This window comes from Populus alba, chromosome 14 (assembly GCF_005239225.2).
Source record: "Populus alba chromosome 14, ASM523922v2, whole genome shotgun sequence".
Taxonomy (NCBI): Eukaryota; Viridiplantae; Streptophyta; class Magnoliopsida; order Malpighiales; family Salicaceae; genus Populus; species Populus alba.
Genome location: NC_133297.1, coordinates 13,255,358 through 13,268,759, shown reverse-complemented (window position 1 = coordinate 13,268,759; position 13,402 = coordinate 13,255,358). Strand labels below are relative to the sequence as shown.

Genomic DNA, 13,402 nt, shown 5'->3' with positions numbered 1-13,402 from the left:
CGGCCTCAGATTCCCTTCCTCCTCTCTCGTCACCGTCATTCATTTGCATCCTCAATTTCCCATACCTTCATGGCACTAAGCTAAAAGTGGAGTTCCGGTCACAGTCATGGGCTCATAACCAAGTCCAGAACATCACCTGTTCACTTGCCGTTTCCACCGGCACCATGTTTATGACGCTAACACAACCAGAGGCTTCAAAGGAATCCAGAGGGTGAGAAACGTTGGAAAGATTTTACCTATGAATAGACTGTCTGAGCTTGATCCCTGTCCCTGACGAAACTCGCCCTTGAAATCATCCCTGTTCTCCACCTTCCACTTCTGCAAAGGCCTATCAATTGCACAACAGGATACAGAGCAGTACTGTATGAGCAAAATAATTAGCCTCCTCTTCTCCCTTTGCCCGAACAACTAGTAAAAGATGCATAGAGACTTTGATTATGGAAAAAAAAAACCTAATTTGCGAACATGTAAAAGAATCAAGGGTAACACTTAATTAAGAGATTCGGAATCATCAAACTGCAAAGATTGGGAATGTATTGCATCCTTGTATCCTTAATAGATCTATTTAAGATTGTGACAGTGGTTAAAGTTTAAAATATATTTTTTGTTTAAAAATATATTAAAATAACTTTTTTAAAAAATAATTATTTTTTGAAATCAGCATATCAAAATTATTGGAATATATATATATATAAAATAATTTTTAACAAAAATAAATTTAAAATTTTAAGAGAACATGGCTAAAAATCCAAGAATAATAAAATTAACATCAAAACAAAAAATGTGTGTGTGTAATATTAATTAACTAGGTCTAGAAATTAGTAAACTTGGTAGCCACGACAGACATGCGAGCCCCGCTTTTAATTTTACCTCCACTTAAATGTGCTAGTACAGTTGGGCGCATCACTTGCGCTGGGGTACAAAGAATGTGAAGAAAATAATTAAAATAAATATTATTGATTATTTTTTAATTGATAAAAAGAAGAGATTAAGGAATTTAATAATTTTAGGCAATCAATAAATTATTTTAATCATCTAATAATACAAATGATTAAATATATTTTTTATAATTTATTTTATTTAAACATAAATCAACTCATAATAAAGAAAAATCTCAAAATCACATGGATGATAAAATGACATCAAAAAAATAAAAAAAATAAAATTAAAGATGCAAGATGACAAAGCCCAATAAAAAAAAACTGAGGTTCTACATCAAGAGAAAAACATACAAATGAAAACAAGAAAGACTTGATGCAAGTTGATAAGTTCTTGCACAAGAGATCAGGTTATACAAAAAAAAACCATCTATAAAAAAAAGAAAGAAAAAGAGGATTTTTAAGAAGAAGAGGGCCAAGGAGTTGTGATAAAAAGAAGATATCAATATGATGAAGAGTGAGTCAAAGTAGAATAACCATTTAAAAAGTCAAATCTTGAAAAGAATTATTTGGCTAAAAAATTATGGCATTAAGTTATAAGAGAAGAAAGATTGTTGATAATAACCATGTTTAGAAAAATACAATTGTTGAAGAAAAACAGGTGAGACTATAATATCTCCAACCTAAAAATATCTCCTACTATACTATATTATAATACCAAACGACACCTTCACATACTAAAACTAACCAATTAGATTTTTGTTTAGTTTTAAGTTTAATGATGGTTATAATTGTGATTTAATAAAAAAATATTTGATTAACATGTGAGATTTTACACCATCAAAATTTTTTAATTTCCCAACTGAATATCCTATTGGTATTTACACACTTAGCCCATCGGCAAGAATTTTAAAGACAAGCTCGTAAATGGAAACACATTGTAGGAAAACCTATTATCAGTGATTTATGGTATGTCGAGGAGTTCACTTGTAATATAATTGCTGATGAATTTACAAATAAAAAAAGCATACCAAACAAAAAAAAAAACACTTAATTTAGTTGGTATTTTCATTAGTGAATATGACATAGCACTGGCAAAAATAATGTATGGAATTCCATCATTGCTTTTTTAATCTGTCAATAATTTAATTGGTGAATATGACATATCATTGACAAAACAACTGTATGTTATTCTATCAATGATTTTTTAATATTACCAACAAAATCAAATCATCGATGAATGGCAATAGTATTTATAGTAATTATTTTTCAACTCTTTAAAATATATTGACAGACTTAATCTATTAGTAAGATCGTTAATAATTGTATTGAAAAATATATATTTTTAAAAAAATCTATTAAACAGATTAGAAAATAATTAAATTAAATTAAAAATCAAATATTAATTATAATTTTAAAAACCTATAAGTTTAAATGCAATTCATCTATAACAGTGGGGTTGGAGGAGGAAGAGACGAGTATTTGCAGGAACCGTGAGGTCAATAAGGGGGAGCATATGTACCATCCATCTATGATTTCAGCTCCATATACAATCAATAGAGTTCGACAATCTCAGCACTAAGTCATCTATCTCAGCAACAAGTCATTCTATCTCAACAGCAAGATGAGTTGTCTGAGCTTCAACTTATTGGTTTAAAATCGCCCCGAACTCAGTTTGAGTGCTCAGAATTAATTGCGAGTATCCAATAGTTGAAACACTTCGGACTGCTCTCAAGTCCTTGTTGTAGTATTTGAGATATTGTATATCCAATTTCTATCAGGTCCACTAGACGATACTGTCTTTAACCACAAATCTAAATTGAGTTTCGAATGAGTCGAGAGATCATCCTTGTATCTTTCTTTCAATAAAGTGCCATATGTTTTCTATAAAAAAGTCAATGAATTAAAAAAAAAATAACCTAAAAAAATAAATTATTAAAATCTAACATATCATAAAGTATTAAACTTGACTATTCACCAGTTGATGTATCTTTTTTTGATAGTCTATTTTTTTTTGTATGTATGTTTTTATAAAAAGCTTTTTAGATTGAAAAAAACTGTATTTTAAAAAAAATCATTTTTTCACTTTAATTTTTTAAGAAATTAAAATATTACTCTGATTTGAAGCTTTTCATTTGTCACATATTGTGGAGTTCATTTTGGCTTATGGTTCTAAAACCAAATGCAATTTCTGATTTTTTCTTCAAAAGTACAAATAGAAAACAGGAAAGAATCAACCACACGCGTAAACAGCCGGCTGAGAGCGTAACAAAGAGAGATCACCCTCTCGTTCCTTTCTTTCATAACATGGTCCAAACGCGGCCACACAGATACGTCAAAGATCAAAGAATAGCTGCCACCGCTATGGATCCTCGATCTTCCTATTTCCATCAGACAAAGTACGCCAATCCTCCTTCTCCTACTCTTCCTCTTCCCCCCCCTCCCCCTCCTCCTTACCGTAACAACCTTAATTTTCACCCCCCTATTAACTTCCTTGCACCACCGCCGCCACCTCCACAACAACTCCGTCCACCACAAACACCACAATTCTCCTCGGATAACCATAACCATAGCCCTAATCATCCCCAAATTCACGATAACTATCACCACCAGCTGTCGCACCATGACCTCCCTCACTTCACTCAATTGCCCAGGGTTTCTCATCAATTCAACGACGAGCGTCAGCCGCCGCGTCGTTTACCCGAATCCGACCACCGTGTTCATGAACCCCGACCTGATTTTAGGGTTCTGCGTAATGATCGGCAAACTAGGCATGAATTGGAAGGTAATCCCAATCCTAATTCTAGATTTATGCAGGACCGTAATATCGTGATTGATCGTGAGAGCGAGCATTATCATATTCGTGGTGAATTTGGATCGAATTCTGGTAGATCTTCTGCTGGCGATTTTCGAACTGTATCGAATCAAGTGAGGGGTTTTGAGTCAAATTCGGGGAATTATGAGAATAGACGTCGTTTGAATTATGATTATCATGATAAAGGGAGTGAGAATCAGAGTTGGTTTCGTGATAGAGAGGTCGTGAGAGAACCGCGTGATTCATCGATTGAATTTGGTAGTAATGAGATTGGTGATGGTGAAACTAGGATTGCTACTGGGAAACGTGAGCATTATAGGAGTAGAGAAGGGAATTTGGAGGTGGAAAGGCATGGTGGTAAAAGAAGTAGAGAGGGTAGTTATGAGTTCAATAGGACTCCTAGGAAGCAGGTACAGAAAAAGAGTGCTCTACTTAGGATTCAACAGCCTAGTTACAGGAATAGAGAGGATGAGAGATTGCCTTACTCAGGTTATGTTGATGATACCAAATCTAGTTCTTTTAGAGGTAAAGATCAGGAATCTGGTTTTTTTAGAGGTAAAGATAAAGATAAGGCTATACACACAGATCGTGGGATGGGAGAGGGAGAAAGAGAGGGAAGCCCAGTAGAGCTTGATGTGTCTTTCAAGTCTAATTCATTGGTAGCAATTTTGACGCCTTCTTCAACTACAGTGGGTGCTTCTGAAACGATTTTGACACCTAGGAATAGGAAAGTTAGGAAAGTGCTGGTCCCTGCTAAGGATAAGGACAGTATTAATTCATCAATGAATAAACCCAGCAAGGTTGCAGTAGAAGCGGGCAAAGGTGCAAGTGTTGCAAGTAAAGCTTCCAGTTCTGACAAGGATCTAAAGAAGTCCAGAGAGGGAGTTATAGCTTCTGGTATTACTAATGATCGAGATAGTAGTTCACTGCCCCTAAAGAATAGAGTGGAGATGCCTATGAAGAGGACTGTGGCTGTTAGAATTGGAACGCCTGGTAAAATATCTTCACCCAGTGGAAAGAAGAAAAAAGTTGTCAAGAGAGTAGTGAAGAAAGTTGTAAGCCATAATTCAACTTTATCTAGTTCACAACCAACAAAAACTCGTGATGAACCTGTGAAAGCAGATAGCTTTGCCCATACTCCAGCTGAACCCCGTGACACTGACAAGGCTGCCACTGTGACTAATGTTAATTCACAGCCTTGTCCAATTGAAGCTACAGTGATACCTGAGAATGACAGGGTGGGGAGATTTGAAAAGTTTATGGAATCAGGGCAGGCTGGCGCCGGAGCAGATTCTGGTAATTTATTTGCATATAATAGCAGTGGAAAGAAGAGCTGCTCACGTTCTCCCTTGGGATCTTCAAATCACAGCGAAACCAAATTTGGTGAGAGTTTTGTATATGGTGATTGTGCCAAAGACTTGCATGCTATCCCAAATATTGACAACAGTTTAACAAAATCTTTGAATGAAATTATTAGCTCTGATATTGGTGGTGTTGAAGATGTCAGCAAGCAGCCTTGTCAGATTGGAGATTCTTGCGTACTTGAGAACAATGCAGTGAGGGGATCTCTCAAGGTTACGGATTCTATTGAGGGCAATACTGATTTTGGTTTATCAAGTTTAGAAAAAACGATAATTCATGAGGATCCTATGTATTCATGTATCCCTGTGATGGGTTTAGATGTTGCTTCAATCAACTCACAACAGAGAATTACGGTTTCTGACAAGGGGACATCTGATGTTGGTTGCAAGGAGCCCTGTAGAAATCAGGGTAGCCCATTAGCTGAGAGTGGCATCACTGATTTCCTTCAGGGTGCTAGTTTCCCTGTAGGAAGCAATGAAATTTTCGATGTATCCATTTCAGGGGAAACAGGAAGTCAGAATGCTGTCATACGCCTCAATCAGGGAGTAGGGACCATTTCGGGTTCACCAAACTGCTTTACTAATGTAGAAGAAATTGATATCTCCGGCCATGGAACTGGTGATGGTATGGGTGAGGAGCTATCTCAAGATGGGGCTGCTAAAACATTGGAGAGTGAACCCATCAGAGGTTCTCTAGACACCAAGGTTTCTACAAGTGGCAGCGAGGAGGATGCAAATGACATTAAGAAGAACGATAAAAAAATTGAAATGCCTCAGTCAGACTTATCAAGGACAGATGTACCTGACATGCATTTGGAGCCTGCAAATATGGTCACCAGTACCACTGCACATTGGGTGGACACAACTTTGAGATTATGTTTTGAAGATGATGGTACAGCTCAGTGTACATTTTCTGGTGCTCAATTTGTGGATGCTGGCTCACAATCTTGTAGTAATGTAGTCAGTGTTCTTCATGAGGGCAGTTTAACAGATGTTTCAGCGGCTAAGGTTTCTGTCAGGAGTAGTGCTGATGTTGGTCAAAGAGGGGTATCACAAAGGAATGAAAAGAATAGAAAGTCCTCTGCTCCTCAACTGGAATTGTGTTCTCCAGTAGAATCTGATGCTGAGGAGGGACCTGTTTTTGCAGGTAACTCTACATCAGGTATGGAAGTGCCATCCAATTCTGGTGATAGTCTAACACTGCCAAAAGGGGAAGATGTAGTGTCTGATATGGATTCTCTGTGTACTTCTGATTTGCTATTGGCGCAGAAGGGGATCACTGCGTTGCTTGAAAATGGTTCAGCAGGGGAGCATTTAAGCTCTGTGGCTTCTATCAAAGATGCATTTGAAGTTGATGGTCTAAAAGATGTTCAATCTCATTTGGCTGTTGAGGAACTGGCAGTTAAAAAAGTGACATCACATAGTCTATTTGAATCAGTAGGTGAGGACATCATAAACACCACTCCAGTTATGGTTGGAGGTAGGAATCAAAATAATTCCAATATTGATGCTGTTGAGGGAGCCAAAGTGGACATTGATGCTGCAGAAGAGCAAGTCGGTATTGAGAGTGTGACTGATCATTGCCAAATCCCTTCAAAACTTCAGACCCAGTACTTGGATGAAAATATGCCCAGTATAGATGTGGATGATGGCGGGTTTCATGGTGCAAAGAATGATTCGCCTTGTACGTCAAACAATCCATCTTCATTTGGAGATGGCTTTGGAGTTTCTTTTACCAATTCCGGTGATGAACTTATGGAGATTGTACCTGAGACACTGTCTGATAGGGGTTCTCCAGAAACTTTGCCTGATGTCATCAGCACATCCCTCAGCAAAAATTCAGTTGAAAAGATTCATGAGAATGATGATAAAATTCCAGCTGAGAGGCCTGTAATCAATGTTGGTTCTGACTCATCTATGAGTATTTTAAGTTCACAAAATGCTAAAGTTGTTTTAAATTTGGACCATGCAGTGGAACGTGATCAGTTGTTGACTGGGAAGACAGGGCATTTGCCTTCACAGGATTCCAAAATTACAACTCAGATGCCAAATGCCAAGAGTGGGGATTTATATGGAAAGAAGAACCATAGTAGTCATCCTATTTCTAAGATTTATTCAGGTCGCTCATCTTTTGTTTTTACTGCTTCAAAGAGTTCAGCTTCTTCATCTCGCATCTCAAAAACTCGAACATGGCATCGAAATGATAACTGCTCTGATGCTGCTCCACCATCAAACAAGGCTTTCTCGAGCACTGTTCCTGCGCAAAGGCAATTGCCTAGAAAAGCCGATAAGTCCCAGCGCACCTCTTACATTCGCAAGGGTAACAGTCTTGTCAGAAAACCTACTTCAGTTGCTCAATCCCCAGGTCCACATGCTTTGAGTTCTTCTGTATATCAGCTCAACTCTTCTGGTACTGATGAACCAAAGAAGAGTGCTGGCTCTGACAGTAGAATTGATCTTGCTGATCCTCTCAATGTTTTGAGAACAGGAGGCATGGATGCTTCTTTTGAGAAACCGAGAACACCTTCACTATCTAGTGTCTCTAAAATATCAAATCGAGCAAGCAACTCTTTGGGGGGTCGTGCATCTTCACCATTAGCTGAGCATCTTCACTCTCTTTGTACTGAAACTGTTACGGTCCCAACAAAATTGTTGGAAAGCAATGACGTTCCAAAGTCTTCTGATGACGTGTTGAAAATTTCAGAATCTCCATTAACTCAAAATAGCCAAATTAGTAATTTGGAATGTCACAGTGATCCAAATGATGGGAATACCGTGGCTTTAGCAAATGGTAAGAGCCTAACATATGTTAAGCGAAAATCAAATCAGTTGGTTGCATCTTCAAATCCTTGCGCGTCTTCTGTTCAAAATGCTCATAACACATCATCTGATAGCTATTACAAGAGGAGGAAAAATCAGCTAATTAGGACTTCACTGGAAAGTCAGATCAAGCAGACAGCCAGCATACCTGATGAAAGTTTAAATTCAGAGGGACAAACTGCTCTTAACTCTTTCAGCAGAAATTTTAGTAAGAGACGACTGCGTAAAGGTGTGTTTGATCAACTTATTTCTCTCTCTCACTCACTGCATTTTTAATCTCCGTGAAGATCAATCTAAATGAACTGGTTGATTATGAGGCTTATGTATCTTGTGACTTTTATAATATCGAGGCCAAATGCACTTGCACAACAGGAAAATTTTAGGTGTTATATTATATCATAGCCATGCGAGGAGCCTTTTTTGAGTGAGAGGGGTAATGTAGTCCTGGTGCAGAGGTAAAGACATCTATGGATTGGAGTAGTGAGATTCAATATTAGCAAGTGGGGAAAAAAAACAGAATTTGGTTTCATATTTCAGGTTCTGGAAGAGCACCTAAAACACCTGACATGCTATGTGCAAACTCTGCAGAGCAGCTTTCATTGACTGTGCCTTCTTTTACTATTTACTTGTTGAAGTTCGAAATATATGTTTCTCACCTTGGGTTCTTTTTCTGATAAAAATCTCTCACCCTACATTCTATTCCACATTTGCTGTGTTTCTACTGAATGAGTACACGCCCAAGCTATTTAATTATGCTATCAGTTTAGTTACACTGAGAGAGGCAAATTGAGAATGCTTTGGTATGAGCCCCCTTTTTTAAATGATTTCATCTTGGCCCGATGAATTGGCTGGCAGGAAGTCTCAGGCTCCAGTATTTTATTAATTTTCTGAATCTATATAAAGAGATAAAGTTGGGATCAGCTTTATGTATGAGAACATGGAGTTCTGGCTATCGCGCTGCTTGTATCATATATCTAAGAATGAACTGGCAAAATTAATGGCATAATTTATTTATTGTGGACTGATTTTCATTAAGAAGATATGAATCCAGTTAGCGTAGCGTGCATGCATCATACATAGTCATGGATTCTTTGTTCGAGTGATCACCACTTTTTTGGATGTACTTGCCTAATGTGTTCAAGTTAGTCCAAACATCATTGGAAAACTGGTTTTAGACTAATTCTTTTTTCCTTAATTCTTTCTAAAACAAAATGTATCTGGGATGTTATCTTATACTAGAATTGAATAGTTTGAAGATCCATGTATTCTAATATCCTTTGAACATTATATGGAAATTAAAGTTCTAGCTAAACTTTTTGCTTGGCATAGACATTCTCTGCATAACTTTTTTTGTACCCGTTTATAATGTCAGCTGTAGCAAATTTTTAAGTAATTTTTTCTATGTTAAGCTGTAGCCCACAGTGGATGAAGCCATAATATACTCCCTGGTATAATGTGGAAATATTGTTGGAATGGCTTTTCATCATTTTTTGGGCTCTGGCTAATCTTAATTGTTAAATGGCATCTGCTTATGAACGGAAATATTTATTAAGCAAAGACATTCTTTCCATATCTTGCATTCCAAATTTTAATTTCAGCTATAGCAGTTCTGTTCCCAGCCCCCCCAAATTTGGTGTGTTTCTGCAAGTTACGTATTGTGATCTTGGTCATGATTTACTTCCAATGAATTAGCTTCCAGACATTGTTGGAATAGCTTTTTTTATCATTTTATTTTGACAAATCAATAATCATTAGAAAATAAACTGAAGTTGGCTATCATTTGCAGTTGTGACAAGGACTTGTAAACCTTCTAAGTTGTCTTTAGTCTGGACACTGCATGGTGCACAGTTATCAAAGAATGATGGTGATTCGTCACATTGTGGGAAGGTCTTGCCTCATTTGTTTCCCTGGAAAAGAGCAACCTATAGGAGAAGTTCCTTGCCGAATTCGTCTTCCATTTCTGATCATAGTTCCTTATCTACAATTGGGTACAATAACTGGTGGTGTTTTCCTTTAGGTTTCTGCTACTAATTTCAGTCTTTTGTAACTTTCCACAAAAAATAAAAAACTTGCCATTCTTTCTCAGCAGGAAATTGCTACTTTTGAGAAAGAGGAATACAGAGTACACGAGGTCAAAACATGGATTTTCACTTCGAAAATCCAAGGTATTAAGTGTTGGTGGGTCTAGTTTAAAATGGTCAAAATCCATTGAAAAGCACTCAAAGAAAGCCAATGAGGTCAGTTAGGCTGGATTGCAGGCAAACCTTTTGTTTTATTTTTCCTATTTAAACAGATTTGAAGTCTATCTATGTTCACTTTACAGTGTAAGAGTTTCATCATTCTTGATAACATTCCATTTTGCTTCTATGCAGGAAGCTACCCTGGCTGTTGCTGCAGCAGAGAGAAAGAAAAGGGAACAGAGAGGTGCCGCACACGTTGCTTGTCCAACAAAGAGTAGAAACATTTCTCGTAAGTTTACTCAAAGTATGGAGCTGCGCTGAATATGCAGCGATTCTTGTCTGCAGATGTCTCCATAGTGCTTGCTTATAATCTGTTTGTATGGGATTTTAGCGTTCATTCATCCATGTGGTTTTTTGAAATATGCTTTTAATGATTGTCTTGTAGAACAATAATATAATGGATTTGAAAATATACTTACAATTTTTTTGCAGGAGAACGCATTTTCCGTGTTGGTTCAGTACGCTACAAAATGGATTCTTCAAGGCGGACTCTTCAGAGGATATCAGGTGGTCCTTTATTGATCCTTTTGCTGTTCATTTTGTAGGTTATTTATTGTGTTGGGTATTGATAGCTTGGGCCTATGCCACCGAATTGGTTTCTAACAAGTGAAGAAAAATGATTTGTAGATGATGAGTCATCGTGCGCGGGAGCCCTTCAAAAAGAAAAGGATGCCAAGAAGCTGTATATTCCAAGGAGATTAATGATTGGGAAAGATGAGTATGTCTTTGGTTTTGTTGCTGTTGAATATTTAGTTTCTAGTTGAGAGCACGGTGGATTGTTAATTGCCTGATATTTTAGAAACCTATGATTTATGTTTTGGTTACTGGGTTATAAAAGTGGCTGCTTACAAACAAATTTCAAAACTGGCAGATATGTTCGAATTGGCAATGGTAACCAGCTCATAAGAGATCCCAAGAAGCGAACTCGCATTTTGGCCAGTGAAAAAGTACGATGGAGTTTGCACACTGCAAGATCACGATTGGCCAGAAAGCGAAAGTACTGTCAATTTTTCACAAGATTTGGAAAATGCAACAAAGATGATGGGAAATGTCCTTTCATTCATGATTCCTCCAAAATTGCTGTCTGCACAAAGTTTTTGAATGGTTTATGTTTCAATCATGACTGCAAATTGACTCATAAGGTTTCTAGTCAAAAGAACTTGACATTCCTGTTTCAAATGGCTGATTTGCCTTTGTTGACATTCCTTCTTGATTTTATTTCTTTTGCAGGTCATTCCTGAAAGGATGCCTGATTGTTCCTACTTTTTGCAAGGTGCTTTCCCCCCTTCTATTATGTTTTTGTATAATCTATTGGTGATAGTGCAGGATTCTGAGAATTTTTCTGGCAGGCCTTTGTACCAATAAAAACTGCCCTTATAGACACGTGCATGTCAACCCAAATGCTTCTACCTGCGAGGGATTTCTCAGGGGCTATTGTGCTGATGGGAATGAGGTATTGACATGTTCTTTGTATTCGAGTAACTTGTTTTTGATTGACTTTTGATGGTTAAATATTGAATTTTCGTCAAAAGGAGAAAAATATGTGCTAGTTGCTCCAAAGATGATTTACATTGCCACATCCAGTAAGATTACAGGGACATTATTACTTGTAGGATTGCCCACCCACCGGACCTTCCTTTCCTTAAAACTGCTGGCTGACACAAGCTGTCTCTGGCAATTGCTATATGATTATCCAATTGATTAGGCTTTGAGATACTGTTTTGCCCCTGAAACAAGTTTTTAGAAATGCTTCATTTCATTCCTGATGATCTTTTCTGTTTAATCCTTAGAGATATCTATTGTTTTTTTAATGCTTGATGACTCTTTCTCTGCCCACACACCTCGCAAACCTTAAGCATGTAAATGCAATATAAATCTGCTATGCAGTGTCCGAAGAAGCACAGCTATGTCTGCCCCTCCTTTGAAGCAATAGGATCCTGTCCCCAAGGATCCAAATGCAAGCTACACCACCCCAAAAACAGAACGAAGGAAAAGAAAAGCAAGCGATCACGAGAGAACAATGCACAAGGGCGATATTTTGGCCTGATGCACATCAATGCCACTAAGACGAGAAATGCAGTGCCTGGAAAGCTCTATGTGCAAGATAATGATACCATTTGTTTTGAAGGAATTGCTGATTATATCAGCCTTGATGTTAGTGATGAAGAAGTGGTAGAAAATAACAATCCAGGTGATCTGCATACAGCATTCAGTGATAGTGACCCCATGAACTTGCAATTAGGCGATCTTGACAAGTTAATTAAACCAGTCCGTATAATGAACATCTAACGCCAAGATCTCTGGTAGCTCAATTTTTAAGCACCAAGCTTGCGCCACAGGAAGTCTGTTGTACAGGAGGCAAATCAGGTTTTATCACTCTGGTTTTCTGTCATTGCAAATGCCTTACGGTCAAATAGAATAGCGTGGGAAAAGATGGAATGATTTTGATGAGCTTGCAACCTTCTTTGGTTGTGCATAGGGTATATGTTAGTTCTTTGTTAGGAAATAGGAAATAGGAACAGGAACAGGATTAGGAACAGGAACAGGAACAGGGATACAGATGCCTTGTGTTTTCTTTTCTTTTCTTTCATTTAGTCTTTTTATAGGAATACATTTTGTGGCTTCCTTTGTGTACATGATACGTTGTAATAATTCATAAATAAAATGATGCTGCCAAGTTTTCGTCCTTCCAACTTCTTTAATTTTGTTGTTTCTCATGCGCTTTTGGCTCTCAATAATACTACTGTTACCCCCCTTCCTCCTGGAGGATGAAAGCATTGTGCTCGGCCTTAGTTGTGCTCGAAAAATCGTGGCCTTTTCAGAGGCATGGCTCCGAAGTTGAACTTGAATGAGTCGGAAGGTTTCCGTCAAGTTTAATTTCTGGAATACTGATGAGAATCGAGAATCGATCCCAGTTCTTCTGGCAGAGCCAAGAGCGCAGTGCAAAAAACGATTTTGGTATCGAAGTTAGTTTTTGAACGTCAGGCATTTTCAGGCCAGGAATATGAGATTATATTTAGCCTTTGCATTGCAGAACGGAATGAGAAAATTAAGAGTAACAATGACTACAAATTTGGAGTTGCTAATCGTCATTTAATATCGTCGTAAACTTAAATCATCTTTGTTTTTGTGCAGTCATGCCATGCGCTACCCTGTACGCATCCTTACAAAACCAAGAAAGAAAAAAGGTCGAGGGTGGCAAGAATGATCAGCTCAAATGTTTTGAACGTCCAAAGTCCACTGTTGCAAATGGACAATACGTCTTTTTAATTCATTATATTAGAAGCA

The 13,402-nt window shown here is 37.5% G+C and overlaps 1 protein-coding gene across 4 annotated transcripts; it reads left to right on the top strand.

The window, feature by feature from the left end:
* Positions 1 to 3,105: 3,105 nt before the first annotated feature.
* Positions 3,106 to 12,801, top strand: LOC118061022 (uncharacterized). Of its 4 annotated transcripts, none has more exons than XM_035074750.2 (10): positions 3,106 to 8,103; positions 9,661 to 9,862; positions 9,964 to 10,111; positions 10,247 to 10,343; positions 10,547 to 10,621; positions 10,742 to 10,832; positions 10,986 to 11,256; positions 11,345 to 11,387; positions 11,464 to 11,567; positions 12,002 to 12,801. In XM_035074750.2, exons 1-10 carry the CDS (start codon positions 3,186 to 3,188, stop codon positions 12,401 to 12,403), a joined length of 6,351 nt encoding a protein of 2,116 aa, XP_034930641.1. In that variant the 5' UTR covers positions 3,106 to 3,185; the 3' UTR covers positions 12,404 to 12,801. The 4 variants fall into 4 exon arrangements, with proteins under 4 accessions (XP_034930641.1, XP_034930583.1, XP_034930500.1 ...); XM_035074692.2 differs by having other exon boundaries at positions 9,961 to 10,111; XM_035074609.2 differs by having other exon boundaries at positions 9,661 to 9,874.
* The last annotated feature ends 601 nt before the right edge of the window (positions 12,802 to 13,402 follow it).